Source organism: Copadichromis virginalis, linkage group LG17 (assembly GCF_057382275.1).
Source record: "Copadichromis virginalis isolate Kocher_CV1m ecotype Utaka linkage group LG17, C_Virginalis_male_GT1.1, whole genome shotgun sequence".
NCBI classification, from domain to species: Eukaryota; Metazoa; Chordata; class Actinopteri; order Cichliformes; family Cichlidae; genus Copadichromis; species Copadichromis virginalis.
Genome location: NC_140634.1, coordinates 16117910 through 16139604, shown reverse-complemented (window position 1 = coordinate 16139604; position 21695 = coordinate 16117910). Strand labels below are relative to the sequence as shown.

Here is a 21695-nt window from a genome sequence, read left to right as displayed (position 1 = left end):
AGTGCAGCTTTATGGAAATATAGCATTTTTGAAGAGTTAAAAAAACCTCCTGCGTTTGTAGAGTGCATTGACTGGTCAGTAAAACTAGAAAGATGCTATGTAAAAAAGTATCACAATCCTTCCTGATTCCTTTTGTTTTTGCATATTTGTCACAGTCACATATTTCACATCATCAAACAAATTTGAATATTAGACAAAGATAACCTGAGTAAATAAAATTTTCATTTATTAAACAAAAAAGTTATCCAAACCTGTGCTATACAAAAAAGTAATTGCCCCCTAAACCTAGTAAGTGGTTGTGGCAGCATTCAGAAGTGAACTAGCCTGAGTTTTAAGGCTTGAACTACTGGCCAGACATTCTCCTTCATGGATTTCTGGTAGAGAGCAGAATTTGCGGTTTCATCAACTGCAGCAAGCAGCAAAGCAACCAAAGGCCATAATACTACCATCACCATACCAACAGGCTTGTGCTGATATGAGGTTCTTTTTATGAAAGGCTGTTAGTTTTATGTCAAATAGTTTTCCAAAGGTCTTGGGGATCATCAAGGTTTTTGTCAAATGTGAGATGAGTCTTTGTGCTCTTTTTGGTCAGCAGTGGATTTCCCCTTGAAACTCTTCCATGCCATTTTTGTCAAGTCTCTTTCTTACTTACATTTCTTATCACGAAACCTGACCTTAACTGAGGTTATCTGTGATTAATCTTTTAATTTTTTTTTTCTTTTTTCGGAAAGCTAAGTTCAATTTCACTAACCACACTCAGGGCTGATTCTTCCAGACCTGCTGAATCAATAAGTCACTTAAATAGAACCTTTCTGAAAAAGTGTAGTAGGCTAAAAGAGCTCAAATACCAACACATCATGGCACAATCTAAACAAACAGATGGGAAACGAAGTCCTTGACATCTAATAGTCTAGAAAGAGTTGCAAAGCCATTTCTAAAGATTGAACATGGAAAAAAACCACAAAAAACATCCTGCTGATCTCCAAGACCTTTGGGTAAATATTCTGTGGACTGATGGGACAAATGCTGAACTTCAGGGAAAGTTTGATTCCTATTACATCTGCCATAAAACTAACACGGCATTTCATAAAATCAACATCATACCGTGGTCAGACATGGTGTAGGTTTGTGCGCTGAAGCTCAACTGTGTTTGGGTTTTGCAGCAGGAGAATAATCCAAAACACATCAACAAGCCCACCTGTGAACAGCTCAAAAAAGATGAAAAAAATGAAGGTTTTGAAGTTGTCTAGTCAAAGTCCAGAATCAAACCTGATTACGATGCTTTGGGAGTTTAAACAGGACGTTCATACTGAAAAACCTTCGCACTCATTGCTTCAAAAGGTGCCACAACCAGTTATTAGATTTAAGACACAATTTGTCTTTCACACAAACCCAGATAGATTAGGATAACTCTGTTTGTTTAATAAATGAAATCCTTGTTTAAAAAATGCATTGTGTATTTACTCAAGTTATCTTTGATAATCTGGAAGATGCAAATGTGAAAAATATGGAAAACACTAAGAATCAGGAAGCAGCAATTAAAATACAATTTTTTAACTTTGTTGTTAAAAAGGGGTTTTTTCCAGAAATGACACCACTGATATGTAAACTACTCTTGTCCACAGATACTGGGAAAACACTTGAACACAGATACACACTTGCAGATGCACACACAAGTACATGTAGGCAGACAAATCTCAAAAAGTTACTGTAGAGAAACTGAAGTCTGTTAACCAGTAACTTCAATGCATTCCAGCTACAAACTCCATGTTAATTCCAGCCCCTGATCAGCAGGTTTGCTGCAGTCTGCAGGATTTGTTTCAGCCTTCGCATATGTGCCTGCTTTTGATCAAGCACGAATTTATATTGCGACACTGTTTGATTGAAGATGTCAGTCACCAAACAGAGTTAGGGCACATATAACCAGGACTGTCAAATCAACAAAGGCTGTCTAGACTAAAGCTTCCTTTCAAAGTGGGAAAGCTTTCCTTTAACAGCTGAAGTGTAACAACTGTGGTGTAGTTTTACCTGAGACAGCGAGAGGGACGAAAACATCATTTTGACGAGATGGAGCTGAATCACAGCAGGCTGTGCGTTAACATAAACATTTAAATCCTCATAGCGTACTTATTTGTTTTTGGAGATATCTGTATGTTCTTCCATGTCGGGATTCAGTTAAGCAGCGATCCCTCTGGGCGGGAGAAAACGCTGCATTTCCTGGGCTGTTAAAATGGGCTTTTCCAAAGAATCCACATATGAGAGCGAACGACTGCTGTGTCAACTCCAGAAACGATCACACGCCAGAAAAGTTTCGGCCCCGGAAAAATGTCCCGCGGGGGGGAAAAAAGAAAGTTGTTCGGAAAATATGGCCAGAGGTTTAACGGAACATGGGAGTTGTGTCATTTAGAGAGGGAAGGAGATGAGGGGGCGAAGAATAAAAGACAGAGCGCTGAAATGACGTTGTGAATTCAGCCCATCCCAAACTATGAGCTTAAAGCTGCAGCTGCGCTCTCACTGCCCAGCTGCCCTATAACGCGCACAGCACTTTATCTCAATAACAGCTGCACCTCCGTCCTGCAGTCTTAAAAATCATGGATTCAAGGTGTTCAAAGTCCTGACCGACTGCATTCTAGTGAAATGGGAAGCATTAAAAACCTGACCAAGGTTTATATTATAATTGGATATCTCATCCACAAATCGGCACAATGGTTCCGCGATATACAGGCAAATGGTCAATTAGAGACACCAACACCGATAAGTGTCCTATTAATGTGTTAGTAATCCAACCACGTGCACCCAGAACCTTCTGCAACGTACCCCATCACCTTAATAGGTGTTCAGCAATATCATCAACAGGCACAGCATGTGTTTCACAGTATTTTCCTGCTTCTCAAACCATGTGAGTCATCCTGTCCTGTGGACACTTGGAAATATTTCATCACAGTAAAAGTGATTACTCAGAATAAGTTTGTTTGGCTTCACTCGACCCTCTAAGGTGACTGTTGACCAAACTTTCCAAACTGTGGCAGCAAGACTGAGTACTCTCAGGGTAGATAAACCTATTTCTGTTCCATTCGGCTTTAAATGTTGCACTGGTCTGCACATAGCACCTTTTAACCTTAGTGGTTAAACAAAGCACATTACAATGTTATTGTCCATTTTTCCACAATGAGACACAATAATGGTGGCAGAGCTGGCATGCAAGAGAATGGCATGTGATAGCATTGTTGTGCCTACAATTAAACTGTATCCCATATTTCCTGCAATTACTAAGTACTTTATATTGAATTGTATTGATAGTCATAATTATAAGTCAGGGTATTTACAAATGTTTTATATACACATTCAACCAACAATAAGTTCCACTTATAGCCTATAATCATACATTTGTACTTTCATGATATATTTGTATAACACGCATGTACTTCCTTTTCTACTCAGAATACTTACTTTTGATATTTAAATATAGTTAGCTCATAAGGACTGGTTTTATTCGTGTGGTACACAGTTTACAGTAGTCGTTTTCAACACTGGATTTACAAGATGTGAATACCTTCACATAAAGTCCCAAGACACAAGAGTCGTGTACTGTGTGAGCAGGGGCATGCCATCTCAGTCGGTTGAATAGGCTAAAGCTTTTCCTCAGGCAGACATTCCTCTGGGTCATGTACCGCATTTAGAGGGACTGATGAGGGGCAGCATCTGACTCTTTTCTACTCTTGAGCGGATTCTCGGATGTTTGCTCACTTTGCAAGTTGAACATGACTCTTTGAGTGTTTCCAACTGATGTGGTTCAGGAGGACTGCCTCCACTAACTGTATTTTTTCTCCCTCTTTCAGGCAGCTCTCTGACTGGGCTGTAAGCCGGGGCAGGAGGCCCTCTGTCGGCCTGTCATTCTAACTCAGCCCGCTGGCTCTAACTGCGGCCATTTTCTGCTGACTAACACAAATGCCCAGAAACATCCACACATCCACAGCCGAGAGGAGGAGGCGGAGGAGGAGGCTTGAGCTGAACTTCAACTTGGCCTTCCACCGTCCCGCGTGACGAGTGGAGCGGTGGCGGAGGGCCTGCTGCTGCACGCGCTTCAACAAAGCCCCTAGCTCAACAACTTTCACCCCCTACTCCACACCTGATACGCACACAGCAGGGCATATTTTCCGCTTAATCGGTCGAAGTCAGGGCCCGGAACCCATAGCCTGTGGGAAGAAGCTTGTGTAACGCTAATACGCCACGTTCAAAACTTCATTCAAAATTACAACAGTTAAAATAGTTTTTGTTTTATCGCTGGCCTAACTAACATTCCGTGTGTAACATGAAATAATTTCGTGTCTAAATACATTTTTGGCAAATTCGGTGCGCATAAAATACTCAGAAAGAGCTTTACGGCAACGAAATTTCCACTTTCATAATCGTAATTGCTGCTGGCTTCCGCCTTGCACTCAGCGTTTGATGGAAAACGTCAGCTGGATAAAAGGGCAACCCGACAGGCAAAGTTAAGATTTTATTGAAGGGTGGGCTTTAACGTGTATCATATGTGTGCCGAATTTAAGGATGGGCCCTGACAGTTCAACCTTGTTCCCACTTATGTTTTGACTGCGTGTATATTTGTTGTCATGCGCAGGACAATTTATTTTGCCATATTTTGAATGTGATTTAGCGGGCAGAATCTCTCCAGGAAAACGCCAGGGATCGGACCGTGTTCAAATGCTGAAACAAACTAAAAGAAAAAATGAGAAATACAGACGCAGGCTTGCTGACATTAGGACGGAACTATCGCACCGCTTTCTGCTCCACTTTCAGCTGCGTAGCCTGCGTTACTCAGTCAACTCCTCGCATTGCGTCTTTTTCGGAAAACACGAAACAGCACACCAGTGGGAAGGGTTGGAAGGGACACACTGCTACATTGTTGTACCGGAACAGGTTTTGTCCTACCATGTCGAAGCTGAGCCGCCACCGGGGAAAGTTAAAGCTGATATCAGTGCCTGCCCATCTCGCGCTGTCGTTCGTTACCATTCCATATTCATGTCTACCATTGTGCGCGTGCCAGCTGGAGTATAACCGCGGTGCTCGAGACCAGAAACGTCCCGCGTCAAGCTTCGGGCTCCACGGCAATAACCCCCCACCACACGCGCGCGCGCGCACGCACACATACACATACACACACACCGCCTGGAAGGCTGCGGCAGAACAGACCAGTGTTACATTAACCTTCCACCTGTCTTCTGTTCAGCGTTCTCCTCGCTTCTGTCTTCCTCATATTAGCTACATATTAGCTCTTCTTCCTGATACTGTGAAACGTTTTATTCCTTCCTTTAGTTTTTTTTTTTTCACTTTTTCCTTTCTCACTTTGTTTGACTGCTTTGTGTTCATGTCTCTTCACCCTTTTTCTAAGATCGTAGATGAGCAGATTCAGTCCTTAGAGAGAATTAAGGGTGAGCCTTCATCTACAGTAGTCAGAAATCCTTTGCTTTATAAAGTCTAAATATTCACTTTCTGCCAAGGTTTGAGCTTCATTTGTCTTAGTTTTTTCCTTGGGATACACTCCATAAAGTGAAATGCAGTGTTTTGAGACCAGAGCTGTGATTTTATTATTAAATTAAAAGCTGAACAATTAATGAATCCATCTGCTGTTCCTGCTGTTCGACAGTTCCAATTAAACTACATAAACAGTGGTAACAATGTAAGCTTGTGAAGATTTAACTGTGATCAGACAAGGCTCTCGTGTCTGTGGCATGGTATCTTATGTTTTGACCTCTATGGATTCAGTCAATCTATTGCCGGTGTTGTGCCAAAAAGTGATTGTCTGCCAAAAACTGATTTCCAATGTTTCTGTGTATTTTTTATGTGTAATATCTTTACGTATGTTCGTAAATAGACTTCGGTGAACAGGGTTTACAAAGGGGTTATATAGAGAATTAAAACAATATCTGTTTTTCAAGTATCTTTACAACTCTCTGCTATTGTACTTACATTATAACCAATCCGGTCCTTTATCCCCACTTAAAATATTTTTACAGAAATATTGTAATATTTGCTGCCATTTCTGCTGTCCTCTTGGCCAACTTACTCTTACAAAAGACATTTTTAATGTTAATGAGATTTTTTTTAACTGTTTAAATAAAGGTTATATAAAAGTCACTGCCAAAAACTGATTGCGGCTTCTACCTTGTTACACGAATGTTGTTTGTGGCTCAAGATGACTTTATGTCATCCATGAGGGATGCATTTGACATATGTTTCACATATTATAGCCCAACAAGTTACTTATAGCAGTTTAAATACGAGCAATCAGTTTTTGGCAAATACCGGAAATCAGTTTTTGGCAGACAATCACTTTTTGGCACAACACCGGTACTAAAAAACGCAAAAAAAAAACCCAAAAAAAAAATCGGAATCTTTTGGTACAACGTGCCATATTTTATTCCTGTTAATGTTTGGCTTTGTTTAGCATTCACTAAAAATAATAAATTAGTAATAATGCACATAGTAACGTGTTACTTTGTGGAATCTGTATGTAGACTGAGGAGATATACATATAGAAAGCATCAAAGTACTGATAGATCTGCTGCTGGTCACCAGATGTCAGATTTCCCATCTGGGTCCCGACAGTGTGCCTTTCTGGATGAGCAACAATACGGACCAGTCATTAATAATCAATCTATAACTTCACATTAAGCAGTCTGTGTGAACTGAATAACCACTAACAGCAAAACCAAAGCATTTCCCAAAGTGGGATGAATAAAGTATTCCTTTTATCTTTATTATTAATTCAAAGCATCTTTCATGTATTTTTTTTTAAAGAATGCATAATGATTTCAGCTCATTCATTCAGTCATGAATGCAATTTATCATAGAAAGCACTAATGCTAAACTTCCACTAACATGCATATTTCTCAAGTTTACAACACATTTGTTGCACACATGAATTAATGTTTCTTTTACATTCTTTAATAATTATCCAAATATGTATTATGTGATGGATACATGAATTTACATAAATAAACTTAGAGGCATGTAACTGCCTTTAAAGAGACATTTTGCTGGTTTGCAGAACAGTTGTGGATCCTAGCCCTCTTAGGCTCTTCCTGTGTCCGCATGGGTTTTCTCCAGTTTCCTCTGGTTTCCTCCCACAGTCCAAAGGAATGCATGTTAGGTTAATTTGTTACCAATTAGTCTGGCTTCTTGTGTAAGGTGCTCTAAATGGTCAGGAAAATTAGAAATGTGTCATGCACATCATGCCACATCATGTGGTTTGCCTGTTTCGTCAGCATTCGGGTTCTTCTTCCAGGTTCCCTGTTACAACGTAACCCTTAAAACTTGGATCTCTAAAGGTTTTATCTTTATGAAGCTACCTCTAAGCACAAAACGTGGGCTGGGAGGTGACCTTGGAAGCCTGCAATGAAAAGTTGGTTTGTGGTTTGCAGTTTTTTATTTGAGTAAGTGGTATCATAAATAAATTGCCCAACACAAATTGGCTGGGTGACTGGCTCTCTGATAATATTTTTGCTCCTTACAAATGAGAGAAAACTGTTTAGGCTGACCTTTTACAACACAACTAATATATTTTATCTAGGTGACTGACAATGTGACTCGTCAGGGAAGCAAACTGTGTTATCAGTAAAGAAAAGAAAGAAAGGAGATGGAGAGGAAGTGAAGTGAGGCAAATAAGTTGTTAAAACAAAATGCAACTAACAAGTTTAGGTATGAACAGAAGTTAAATACAGGGACCCAGGGTCAGATGCGAAACGTATCCATCATCATCATAACCCAGCACAAATGAACACCATGAAACCCATCACTCAGAGAGAGTGAAACAGCATTAGTTCCATCTCCAAACCATATGACACAAGGTGAGCTCAGATAGTGGCAACTAAAGATAATCCCAAGCAATCATTTGAATCAACAGCAGGGCAAATTTTTGAAGAAGCCAGTGTGTTGGATTTGAATCCTCTGGCTGACTGAGGCCTTTCTGTGTGGAGTTTGTATGTTCTCCCCATGCCTATGTGTGTTCTCTGGTTTTCTCCCACACTTCATGCATACATGGGTTAGAGTAAGGCTGAGGAATGAAGGTTAAAATGTCGTAACATTTTAAACCGTGCAGACTTGTAGATATATATATATTTATTACATGGGGTATATGACCAGTAATTACTGGCTACTCTAATGGCCAGACTGTTGTGTACATTACAAGAAGGAAACAGACAGCTTATGTATAGGACTCAGAGTTCTATGCAGCTGTCTATAATGGATACATGCATTTTGATCCTCTTTGAGTCTACTGAGTCTCATCTATGGTAACACATGGTGAGACATCACTTTGTAAACTGTAAAACTGCAACAATATTATGCCGATCTATAGCATCTTATACTCCTATACTCATAATACCCTGTACTGCTGAAATGTATTCATACATTTTAGTACATCACAATAACACATATTTTTGTGAAGTGTTGTCTTTGCACATCTTATGCATATTTCATGGTTCTTATTTTCGTCATCACTTTACAAACTGTTGAACTACATAATTTAAAGCATATTTAAAATATTCTTTGCAGATTTTATATTCTTTTCTCTTGTAGCTTTACTATAATCTTTTTCTAATATGTTCTTTGACAATGTTTGCTCTCACTTTCCTATTTTTCATGTTTTTTGCCTTATTATTCAGAATCAGAAACAGAATATTTTATTAATCTCCAAGGAAATTATGATTGATATGCGCCAACAGTCGAAGACAAATTCCTTTTAGAATTGTCTTCAGTTGTCAGTAGAGACTCTGTAAGCTTCAAACAGCATCCACGTTAGGATCTGCTTTGTGTTTAAATAACTGATCTTCCCTATTGGACCAAACAGGTATCATTATACATGAGTGTGTCCTAGAAAAAAAAAAAAAAAGAGTAGTTGCTGACTCAGCTTACTGCAATCTGCATAGTGCCCCCTGCTGGAGGCATACATGTTCACTCACACAGATGCATAAACTCTCTGCCTGAAGGTCTTTTTACATGCGCAACTTAAAAGTTGGTCATAGTGCTGAAATATGAATAGTAGTAACATAAAGCAGAGAGGAAAGGTAATCTTTGCATAATCCCTAGCAGTTTATAATTTCATGGAGTCAGCAGACAAAATGAGATGTTTTGGCCGCAGGCTGGATCTGCATGACTGCAGAGTGAGCAGGCACAGAATTGCAAATGGGTATGATTGGACTTAATTGTCTGCCCAGTATCACACTTGATGCCCAGTATCTTTTCTTGCTGTACGTCTTTTATGCCCCCCTATCTTTTTTGTGTGTTTGTGTTGCTGCTAGAGGGCAGTGTTTACCTTTTCACTGTAAATCAAAGCAGCTGTGCTTTTTAGTGGGCACACTCTCCATCTAACCTTCTGGAGCTGTGTTTAGGAAGGCTATCTAATGCCTCTCTTAGCATCCAGGGGACAGATGTTGGGGAATTCATTATCTGCTTTAAGACCGCTCAGCTGGACTTTCAGCGCCCAGAACCTCAGTTTTAGTCCAGCATGTTGGACAGCTACTATCAGCACTTTTTTTCTGTAAATGTCAGGTAAGCTATAAACATGTAGAAATCCTGGATGACTCCCTCAAAGTACAAACCGCAACAATGAGAAGACAAGTGTTGTTAGAGATCAACTTTTAAGCAAACAAGCTTGGTTGATAGTGGTGGTTTAGGGTTAAAGGTCATTGTCACCACCTATAAGATCATACCAGGACCCTACAGAAGTTGCACTGCCTGTCCAACTCCTCCAGGTTGGCAGTATGTACCACTGACAGAAGGTTTGCTGTGTCTTTCAGCACAGTCTCAAGAGCATGGAGGATATTCTGGGACATAGGCATACATGTGACAGATATGAAAGGGGTATAGAGCATGTGTGGAGAATGTTATGTTGCCTGTAACATCGTTGAGTATGAGTGATTTGGTGATGAGTCAGTCATGGTCTAGGGAGGAAATATCCAATGGATGGACGAAAAGACCTCCACAGGATAGGCCAGTGGTTTTCAAACTCCATTGCGGTTTATTTCACACCTCAAACATTTAGCAAACAATTAAGCAAATACAAGTAATCTTCAATAAATTACAGGTAGTAATAAAATACACTACTAACTCTTTTACACTATGTCCACACCTGCACGGGTATTTTTGAAAACGCAGCTGTTTCTATGCGTTTGGACATTTCGTCCACACGTAAACGGTGTTTCGAATCACCGAAAACTGAGATTTTTTTAAAACTCCTTTTTGCGTTTACGTGTGGACGAGAAATACAGAGTTCGTCAAAGGTATGTGCCCTTTTTCACGTCACGCAGTGCGCCATGTTATTGTTTACATGAGATGAATTGCAGAATGGCAGATAGAGACAAAATACTGTTAATATGACTATCTTCAGGTTTTACACCTTACATATACACACGCAGTTACTGTCCCTCTATTTAGAAAGGCAGAGGCGTCACGGTGTGATTATTTTGCGTGTAGTTGTTTTTTTCCTGTGTAATAATTTTCAACATTGCTATCAATACATTTTTCAAAAAAATGCCTCTCTGTGCAAAATAGGTTCAAAAACATAAACAGCTGTGGGATACTGTTTGTCTGTGATTTAGACAGGGGGAACAAATCGTGGCAGGATGAGCCTGATGTTATTTGTATCCAGCTGTAACTTTACTGTATAACGAGCTAACATCTCCAAAATGTCAGGAGTAGTTAGTCATTACAACAAGTGTTTGTGAACTAAAAATCAAGAATGTGCGATACTGTTTGCCCATGATTTGGAGAGCCCAGCGCTGCTCCCGACGCAGGGAAAACCAGTTCTGCAGGGGAGACCTACCGTGGCACTTGTGCAGGTGAAGCCAAAGGGCAGACATGCTTCACCATATTTTCTAGTCTTTGGCTTAGAATGAAGTTGGTTTGGAAACATATTCAGCGATGCTTCATCTCCTGCTTTGCGTTTGTGTGGGCGCCCCGTCAAAAACCTGTCCATTATGCTAGCAGTTTCCAAGCGTTCTTTTTTTTCCCTCCCTTTTCATGGCTACTAGCCTTGTTTTGACTTGTGGCTAATACTCCTCTTCACTGCTGTCATCTAGTAAAGGACAATCCAACTGCTCTTCAGGCAGGTTAAGTTTTGAAGCCCTGGTACTATTGGGTGTTCTTAGCTTGTCAATGGAGCACTTTACTGTCAGACTTGTATTGGATCCGAGCATTTGTGATGGCAACATCAATGAAATGACTGATGACACCTATCATTCATTTTTTTGTTCAGCATTCGGTCACACGGAAACCTGGACATGAGTCTTCTGCTACAAATATCTTCTGGAGCTTTCCCAGACACAGTCAAAGCCATCAGTACTGTTATAGTGTAATGGTAAATGGGCTGGTTCTTGTATAGCACTTTTCTACTCTATCTGAGCACTCAAAGCACTTTTACACACATACACCAGCATAAGTGTATGTAGCATTTCTATGTAGCATTCACACGCATTCAAACTCTGAAGGATGCATCGGAGAGCAACTTGGTTGCCCAAGGATATTGGCTGACAGTCCAGTCTGTCTTATGGCCTCATGGTCTTATGTTTTACGATCATAAGCTAGTTTGCTTGCTGTGAGCAAGCCGTCAAACTATTTGGTGAATGATGGTTCAGGCCTCCTCCAGACAATCATTAGAGATGCTCCCCGACCCTCTTTTCGTAGCTGCTTATCTCCTCTTAGCTAGCATGGCTTTGGTTCTTCAATGTAGTTCCAATTGCTAGAAGACCTTTTGCGAACAAAGTATCTGCGATATTAATTGTTGTGCAGTATCAAGCAAAGAATATGCAAGTTCCTGTCTGAACATATTTAACCAATTGCAAGACAACTCCTAATCTTTTTTTCCTGAATGCATTTTCCCCTTGGTACACAAGGAGAACAAAGACTTTTAGGCCAGTAGGGTTTGGCTTACGAGTGGCGAGGTACACAGGTCACTAGTTTTTAGCAGGGATAACACATAGACAACCATTCACACTCACATTCACACCTATGGCCAGTTTAGAATCATCAGTTCACTGTTCTGTTAATCTGTACATCAGTGAGCATTATACATAAACACACATGCACTCATGCTAGTTAACAGAGATGCAGCGCATAAGATGAGCAAATAAACCAGCAATATGAGGTTTGTTTGTTTTTTAATTAACAATATAGTTTTAAAGGATAGCAAAATTCTAACTAAACCTTACACACACTAATTCCCTATGTTTTAGCAATACCAATCTGACAAAGTAATATAAAAGATATATATAACCAGAGATCCATTTTTTATGTGTATAATTTACATTGTAATTTTGCTTTAATGTAGGTGAAAAATCAGAATTGCTCACCCAAGCTTTAAGATGCCATTTGAGTGATCTGTGCGTTCCTAATGCTCTTTTAAAGAATGAAAAGAAATTAGTTCTGGCAAGCAAAAAGACTTCCTGCAGAAATGGGAGCAGCTCAGAGGATTAAGAGGGGATGTTCTAAGTGCTAAGCACCAATGGCTTCCATTCAATTTGATCACTGTGAGAGAATTTAACTACACAAGTACAAGACATTTGTTAGACTTTTATGAGTCTCCAAAATCACTGATTTCAATTCAAACTTTCAATGCTTAGAATTTTTATTTAACAAAACAGTAACAACCCCCCCCCCCCCACACACACACACACACACAGCATTTTAAGTCAACAAAGATACATCCCATGTTATTATTTTCAGTATTGCAAAGCTTCTGTGTAAGTTCAATAAGAAAGATCTATAATCCCTCATCTGCCTGCTTTCCTCTGTTAGGTTGCTTTTCAGTTTTTCAGCCACTTTCTGTTCAACCACTTTGCCATGCTGTCAATCCTAGTACTGCCATTGTTACTCTAGTCCAATCAATTGCCTTCTTTGAGCCTATCAGCCTTCACTTTGCATGGCATAATTCTTTGCTCTCTGTCATTTTCCCTTTCAGACTCATTCATACAATCCACCTCCTCCCCATCTCCACCTCACAGTCACCTCAGTCATAGCTCCATCCAAGCCTCAGTTTTCATCTTCACCTTCTTCTTCTAGTTGCTCAGCAGTCCTGAGCAAGCACTTTAGCAACAGTGGGAAGGAAAAACTCACTTTTAAGCTGAATGCTCTGCCTTCCATACTACTGCATACAACTACTACAGATGGGTTTTTAAGTAATGGTTTAATCACTGCCATCTTATAGGCATGTGGTACTTAGCCCAGTAATAGGAATAAACTGATCATATTTAAAATTATAGTATTAATTAATGGCAGGACTTCTCTGAGCAGTCTTGTAGGAATGGGGTCTAAAAGACACGTTAATGAATTGGAGGAAGTAATTACTGAAGTTAACACTGAAAAATCAATCAGAGAGAAACAGTCTAAAAAAATTAACAATATTACTGAAAGTAGCTGTACGTAATAATATTATAAGTAATTTTTTCTCTAATGTTTATTTTGCATTTTTGAAAAAATTTATGAAATCATGACAATTTAAGGTTAAAGGGATGCTTGGCTCAACAGAGCTCTAACTCTTTGTCAGCCTGGCTGCAGTGCTAACAGAAACCTAGGGTTGTTCTTAATTTCCCTTAAAAAAAAATAGAGCAATAAACTATTTTTCCAGGCAAAATAAAGATCTTCTTAATTAGTGAGATTTCATTTCCTCCCCACCTTACAGATTATCTGCTTTAACGTGTATGTTTCAGAATTGAATGCTTCTATTAAATTGGTTTTTGGTGAAGACCGAGTCTCTAAATATGCAAGGCCTTTCCTGAAAAAGATATTTTCTGTTTGAAGCACATGTTGTGTATTCCTTTCAGCACTGAATGATGCAGCACTCAGTGGTGAATCGTGTTCAGAGCATGACAGCGCTCTGACCTGCACAGTGAGCTGTGTTCACACAGTGATTTCTGGAAGTATTTCTGAGACCATGCACTGATTTCCATTACATAATCATACCTGGCCTTATAGCAGTGCTGCCGAGGGCCTTAACATTATATAAACATTTATAATAAATAAATTATAATACATTACATTACATTATAATAAAATTTAATATAACATTAAATTTTTTTATAGAGCACTCAACTTTTTTTTGAATTGGGTTTGTAACTTTTATAAACAGAATTTTATAGAATCAGCAGTTCTATTAAGTTAGGATCAAAGATACTAGGTGAATTTTCTTAGACAGTGTAAAGTGGAACCTATTATACTGACATGACAAGGTGTAAAAAAAAACCTCTTTCAGACATTAGGAAAAAGGTTTTGGATGCTTATTAATCTCCAATGGACTGAAAAATTATTGAAATAAAACTTACAATTATCTACAAGTTGTGAACATTTAAAACAACGTCTGTTCTTTCAAGAACTGATTGGCTCAGCAAATTCAGCCCAGGAGCAGACCGTTGTAGGCAAAAAGAAATTTGAAATTTCTCAACCTTGAGATTTCTCAGTTTTTCAAAAGCAACTGCAACAGATTCTGTTAGCAGTAAACTTTTAATCTATTCACATTTTACCTGAAAGAAGCAAACTTTTTAAATTTCGTTAATAAGCAAAATCCAGATTAACATGACATAGCTGAAAAACTACTGCCGTAATGTGAATGATAGAAACAGAAAACAACTGACTCTCTTATTTATGATATATTTGATGGACACACTGTATCTAGGTCTCTCTTTATACAGCTTAAGCCAAATTTGAAGTTGGCCCATTTGGGTGCAACTCAGCAGGGTTCTTGTAATTCCACTTTGATATAACTGTGCCTGACTATCCTGCGCAAACAACTTTAACTTACAATAAACTGACAAGAGCACTGCTTAGAGGTAAACGAGAACAGGTTTGAACCTTGCTCTCCATGCGATTGATACATATTTGCGTGGGATTTATGTTTTGTTGCATTTCTGCATTTAGAGCACAGTTACCTTCAATGCATGTGCAAATCTCTGGGCAGATAAACAAAAAAATGTTTTTAAATCTGTTCCTTCCATTTACTATTTTATACACTGTTGGTACGATATAAGTTGCAGTATGTGACAGACATGAAAGAACACTTTAATAGTTTTCATCTGTCTGTCTGGGTCTGTTTTCGAGGCTTCTCATGCTATCGCCCTTGCTCCGCGACCACTCCTCTTCTTCCCTTCTTACAAAGATTATTACTGCCAGCTGACCTCCTACACACCACTTGCCACCCAGTAAGTTGTTTAAATACAAATAAGATGGCGGTATAAGAAAACACTGGAAGCAGAGTAAATACTACAATTATCATGCTTTTGTTTTGTTTTGTCATGTCACACAGTAAAAACAATACAATATCCACATCTCTGCAGTATTAAAGTGTAGAAACCCTGAATGCTAGCCATGTCTTTAATAATTCCTGATCTAATCTGAACAAATCCAAAAGGCACATGAAGCTCAACATTATTTTAAAAAAGCCTCAAACTACAAAAACATATCAAAATAAGTGACATTAAGTTACATTAAAGTACCAAGATAATGGACAAAAATGATCTTAGTCATTTTTTATAACATATGGTGTGTTCAGCACATTTGACTGAATATAAACAAGAGGGCAGAATGACACGCAAATTTAATGCCATATGATTATAACGTGATTCATCATAAAACATGAGCTCTTATTCTGACTCATCTCATAAACAATGTGGAAACAGAAAAGGGATTAGAGAACAACAAGCCCTCTGTCTCTCGCTCTCTTTCTCACACACACACACACACACACACACACACACACACACACACACACACACACACAGAGTTCAGCACCCAAACTCCAGCGCAGACCTCACACTCACTGAAGGGCAGAGCCGAAAACAGCAGTCTGCTGTACGTTCATCCCTCATAATTCATAATTAAGATTCAAAGTTTGTTTAAGGAGGAATGAATCCTGTGCAAGCTGTTAGTGTTGTTGCTTTTTCTGTGGGAAAAAAAACTCCAACTTTATTTTATATTAAAATTAAAATACCAAACTCATAAATCTGACAAATAAAATAAAAACAGATTAGCACCATAGTGCTCATTATTATTGTACTCACCATCCACCATGTCTTGGCACTGACATCATAACACAACTGCCACTTCACCGAGCTGTCTGCTTCACCGCATCCTCCTGGTGCAGATGACATTGCCATGACAACAGAAAGGGAGCAATCAAACCATCAGTTCATGGCTTTTGAGGAAAACAGAGGACTCGATGATAAGGGATGAGCTGCGCTTCCCGTGCTTTTGTCTGTATTTCTCAGCCTTTTTCGGATGCAGTCCTGTGCTGTTGTAGTTCAGCTCTGGGTCTTTATACAAAGTTCCTGAGAAGAACAGAGCAAGAAGCAAGTGGCAAACTAATGCCCAAACCGTCCAGTATCTAAAAAGAAGGGCTTCGATGTTTGGTTTCCAGTGCAACGAAGATTAATGTACATTTGACATATTCAAGAATCCTCTGACATGTGTCGACACTTTGTATTGCTTGTGTTTGATATATTCTCCCTGCTCAACAAATCAGTCAAGCCTCCGAAAAACAAAAAGTTAGTTATATTTAGTGCAGTTTTAAATAAAGCCTACATTATAAAAGCACAAAAAAACAGCCTTGAACTATATAGGAACCCTGATCCAGCACCGTTTCTCCTCTCTGTCCCACTGGACTCCCACTAAATCCAAAAACTATCAGGCAGAGAATTTCAAAAGTCCCACTCCACCATGGTCCATTTCCAGTCGTCAGCTTCTTGCATTTCTTTCTTCATACAAAAGCCGAGCTGCTTACCTGTCACGTTCTGTCCCCCACAGCCTCGAGGGAAACCTCAAACTTTGAACTCCAAACAAAACTCAACGTGATATTGTTCTCTTGTCAGTTATGCTTCCCCTGATCATTCCCTCATGTGGCTCCTGACAGTCTCTTCATTTTGGAAAATCAAAATAAATAGGCATTAGTTATTTGTAAGTACTGAATATATTCCTGTATTGTTTTTCCAGGTCCTTTCAGCACCTGTCCAAGTTCAGCAGTATCTCTACAGAGAGTCCCATTCAAAAAAGTTCAATCAAGCTCCATTCTTTCTGACAATTTTAAAGTGGAGGAAAAACAGCAGCCAACAACCAAACCGACAAGCCAGCCACCCCCTTTCTTTATTCCACTGAGTGGGCTGTCACTTTGAAGAGGCGGATTAAGAACTAGTAGACACACATGCGGGTACACACATACATCAGATGCTTGTTGCCAGCTGTCTAATCACATACATGTACAAAAACATACACACGTTGCTTTAAAAAACACTAATGTGCAAATAAAACAAAAATGAGCCAAAAACCCTTTAGGTCGAGATGTCCACTGTGACTCAGTGCTCATTTTGAAAAAATGCACTGACCTTTCTCTGTCTCTCACTCGCTCGCTCTCTTTTTATCCAACACCCCCACAGCAGCACGGGCTGGTACAGGGATCCTCAAATCTAACTTCTTCAGTGGTTCATGGAAACGTGAAGTTCTCTAATGTCCTATCATTTCAAATCTTTCTTATGTTAGGAAGAGACACTTTCGAGTTATTCCACAATCAAATTATAAAACTCAAGGTGAGAAGAAAAGATGATACGTGACTCTGAGAAGCTTAAGAAAAAGTGGATACTAATACTGCGAATACTGAGATTGTTAATACCCTAAATATTTGGGAATTCACAACTATATAATTGCTCCTAAATTTGCTCTGATTCTATTGTTTTGTAGTATGTGAGTTTTCTGTTATGATTGTTGTGCTGGAAACTCACACCTGCCCATTCTGCTCTGAGTCTCCTCTGTCAGCATGACAAAACGTGTTAAAATTATAAGCCAGGACCACGGGAAGAATCTGGTGCCTCACAGCAAAAAAGTCTTGCGTTCGACTCCACCACCTTGCTGTGGAGTTTGCACGTTCTCCCCGTGTTTGTGTAGGCTATCCAGGTTCTCTGGTTTCCTCCCACAGTCCAAAGACATGCAGTTGGTGAGGTTAGGTTAACTGGTGATTCTAAATAACCATAGGTTGTCTGCCTCTCTGTGTTAGCAGGGTGTACCCCATCCCTCGCCCTATCATAGATGGGATGGGCTGCAACCCTGATAAGAAAGAGGACGTGTGTATCGAGTCAGATGGACATAGCTTTGGCCAATACCCAAGTAACCAGGTGAGTCAGCAGACCCTCAAGCTTTGAAGCTTTGACTCCAGCACACTAAGGCCAGTGTACGTGGGCCAGTTTCTGAAGCGTTCATTCAAACCATACTATTAGTTTTCCTACTCCACTCCCCTCTTTTCACCACCCGTGCATTTTTGTCCCTTTAGGAATTTATGTGCATTTAGGTGTTAATAGTCTTGATCTGCTCTCCCCTGTGCTTTTGTGTTGCCACGCTTGCTAGTTGTTTGTCTCTATATTTGTCATTTCTTTTTTATCTGTCCACAAAGTCCAACCAATTGTGGAAAAGCCCTTTACAGGTCTTCTTCCTGTTAAAGGAACTTCATCCTCATAAGAGTTTGTCTAGTTATTGGCATTTTCTTTATCTTACTTTATAGCTGATCTTGAGATGACTGTTGATGAACTAATGTTATGTCAATTAAAAATAAATGAGCCAAACTGAACTGCTCGGTATTGTACCTCAGCCGAATGCTTCTGGCTTCCCAGGAACACGGGGTCCAACCATTTTGGAGACCTGGGGGCTGCAACAACTCTACAGACCAGTTTTAGCAGAAAAAAACTAATAGTAAAATTGCTGTTTTGGTTAAATGTACCCAGCCACTCACCCACCCACAACCACACACACAGTCTCGATAGATAGATAGATAGATAGATAGATAGATAGATAGATAGATAGATAGATAGATAGATAGATAGATAGATAGATAGATAGATAGATAGATGTCATTTCGAATCATACTTCCTTCACAGGGATTTTGCAATTTTCTTTTAAAGTAAATTAACCAATTTACAGTACTACCTCTGCCCTTTGCTGAGCTGCCTTGTCTAGAGGACGGGTGGTTTTTCAGGGTGTGGTGACAGTGCGGTTGACTTAGTGTCTATGTCAGCCCATAGAGTTATAGCCTTACAGCTGAGGGCTTGAGGTCTCCAGATCAGGCCAACCACAGCCCACTGACGAGAAGGTCAATACTCCTCCACCAAATGTCAAACTGCTGTTTTAGGCTTGCCTTAAACTGGCATTATTATTTAGGGTACTATTGTTCTTCCCTGGTCTTTTTAGTAGTTTTTCCCTTTAAATGCCTAAATACTGCTTTAAATACTAGAGAGGATGAAAACTTACTGAGGGTTTAGCAGTATGAAACAGCCCACCTCTCACCACACACATGCACATAAATTTAAAACACAATCTTGTAATTACTAGTTCAATCAATCATCTCTAAGGTTCCACCCCCTCACTTAATTAGACAATTAACCTCCCTCAGAGGTGTAAACATGCAGCAAATCAGGCATAAACACAGCACTGTTGGTCCACAAAAACAACAGGACATAAAGGGAGTAAATTACAGGTCAGAATAAGCACACACACACACACACACACACACAGTCCAGTACCCAAACCCCGGAACAGACCTCACACTTACTGAATGACAGAGCAGAACAAGCCTCTCTTTTCTTGACTTCAAAATCTGCTCTACTTTCTTGCATTCATGATCGTTGTCCAACAAAATGTAATCTTATGATTCACATTAAACACGATACTTATATATAATCAGCATAGCTGGGATACACAGTTCAATTTGGTTTTATTTATATAGCTCCAATTCACAGCACCATTCATCTCAATGTGCTTTATACATTTATATAAGAACACTGAATTAAAACAGAAAGCACCCCAACAACAATCTGATGATGTCCTGTGAGTAAACACTTTATAAGAACCTTCAGCATGACCAGGTTTAGGGAGGGGCAGCCGTCTGCCTAGAGAAACAACAAACATATTGATATATATTTTATTTAATAGATATATATTAAACATATTTGATTTATATTTGGTTGTATTTGAGCAGAAACTGAAGTGGCTATACACATGCCCTGTAGTTTGTGAAGTTCAGACAGTTTTTGATTTATTTATTCAGTGGGGTGGCATGTTGGTGTGGTGGTTAGCACTCAGCAGGACGGTTCTGGGTTCAAATCCAGGCTGGGGCTTTTCTCTGTGGAGTTTGTCTGTTTCCCCCATGTCTACCAGGTTATGTCCATCTATCTTCTTCTCAAAGACATGCATGCAACGGGCTAGCAACTTCCCAAGGTCAACCTTGCCTCATGCCCTGTGACAGCTGGGGTAGGCTCCTGTCCCCCCAACCCTGAACTGGATGAATAGAAGATGATGGGTGGATTAATACACATACCAGATGTTATCACGGGGAACTTATTAAGTTATTAAAGTAAATACAAATCTGCTATTAAACACTCACTTCGGGACAGTGATTCCAGCTCTTAAGCAAGCTACAGTGGAAAACAGCGCTCGTGAAGCACAGTGGGCAGCAGTACGTGATACACAGATGTAGGGCAATGGGGCTCTTGATCTCTGAAGCCATTTAACAGCTTATAAAAGGCTTAAATGCTTTGGCACCACCTGCTGGATGTTTCCAGTGCTGCTTTAAACAACATTACTCTAGATCAGGCTTGGCCAACTCCAGGACTCGAGTGCCGGTGTCCTGCAGGTTTTAAATAGTACTCTGGATCTACACACCTGAATCAAATGATTAGTTCATTAGTTCAAGACATGTTGAGGAGGTAATTTAGCCATTTGAATCAGCTGTGATGGATCCAGCAGGACACCGGGCCTCGAGGCCCAATTTTGCCAATACCTGAAGGTTTTCAAACAACTCTTCCTCTTCCTCTCTGGGGGATCTGCCAGCATCCACAACACTGAATTTGGAATAATATGTTGTTTGGTTATCTTTTGAATAGCATAGCTCAAAATGTGTTAAATGTATTTATGTCTGTAGCATTTTTAGCTCCCACTGGTCCACTCCTGCCACCATTGTGCACTCTTACCACTTTTTTTCCACTATGGTGACTGTGATAAGGAGGGAGCGGTTCAAAGAAAAGAGATGTTTCAGAGTCCTGTCGATGGATGGTTTGATCTAGTGAATAAAAATAGTTCTTTATGGATTAGAGACATATAATGTGCATAGATGACAGCGCTGCATGAATAACTGAGTTTGCAGTAGGAACAGGAAGCTCACTGCTGTGGTTTGTAGCTGACGTTACTGGTTAACAACCTTTAACAGATTCAGCTTCTCCACAGTAACTTTTTGAGTTTACCTTCCTACATATACTTGCATGTCCATCTGCAATCGCATTTCTGTACAAAAGTGGGGTTTTTTTCTGTGGATGAGGCTTGTTTATATATCAGTGGCATAATTGCTGGAAAGAGACTTATTTTATTTGTTGTTGAGGGTTTTTTCCATTTATTTATTTTTTTAATTGAATTTTGAATCATTGTCTTGCTCTTAAGCTTCAGGGCATGAACTGAAGCCCAGATATTCTCCTTCGGGATTTCCTGGTAGAGAGCAGAATTCATGGTTTCATTATTCACAGCAAGTCGTCCGGGTCCTGAAGCAGCAAAGCAACACACAACCATGACACAATCACCAGATCTGACTGTTGGTATGAGGTTCTTCTTCCCAAATACTGTGTAAGTTTTACTAACAGACAAGTTTTGTTTCCATCATTTTTTTGATTCTTGATCAACAT

General features: G+C 39.6%; 1 protein-coding gene across 2 annotated transcripts in view; it reads right to left on the bottom strand.

The window, feature by feature from the left end:
• Positions 1–5098, bottom strand: part of nfic (nuclear factor I/C) — a 37523-nt gene extending 32425 nt beyond the window's left edge. The window contains exon 1 of one of the 2 annotated variants that reach the window (XM_085435990.1): positions 4933–5098. In XM_085435990.1, the coding sequence (XP_085292116.1) occupies positions 4933–5013 (81 nt within the window). In that variant the 5' untranslated portion in view covers positions 5014–5098. Of the gene's footprint in view, positions 1–2028; positions 2434–4932 lie in introns of those variants that run through there. The other variant, XM_085435992.1, reaches the window with a different exon arrangement.
• Between the last annotated feature and the right edge of the window lie 16597 nt (positions 5099–21695).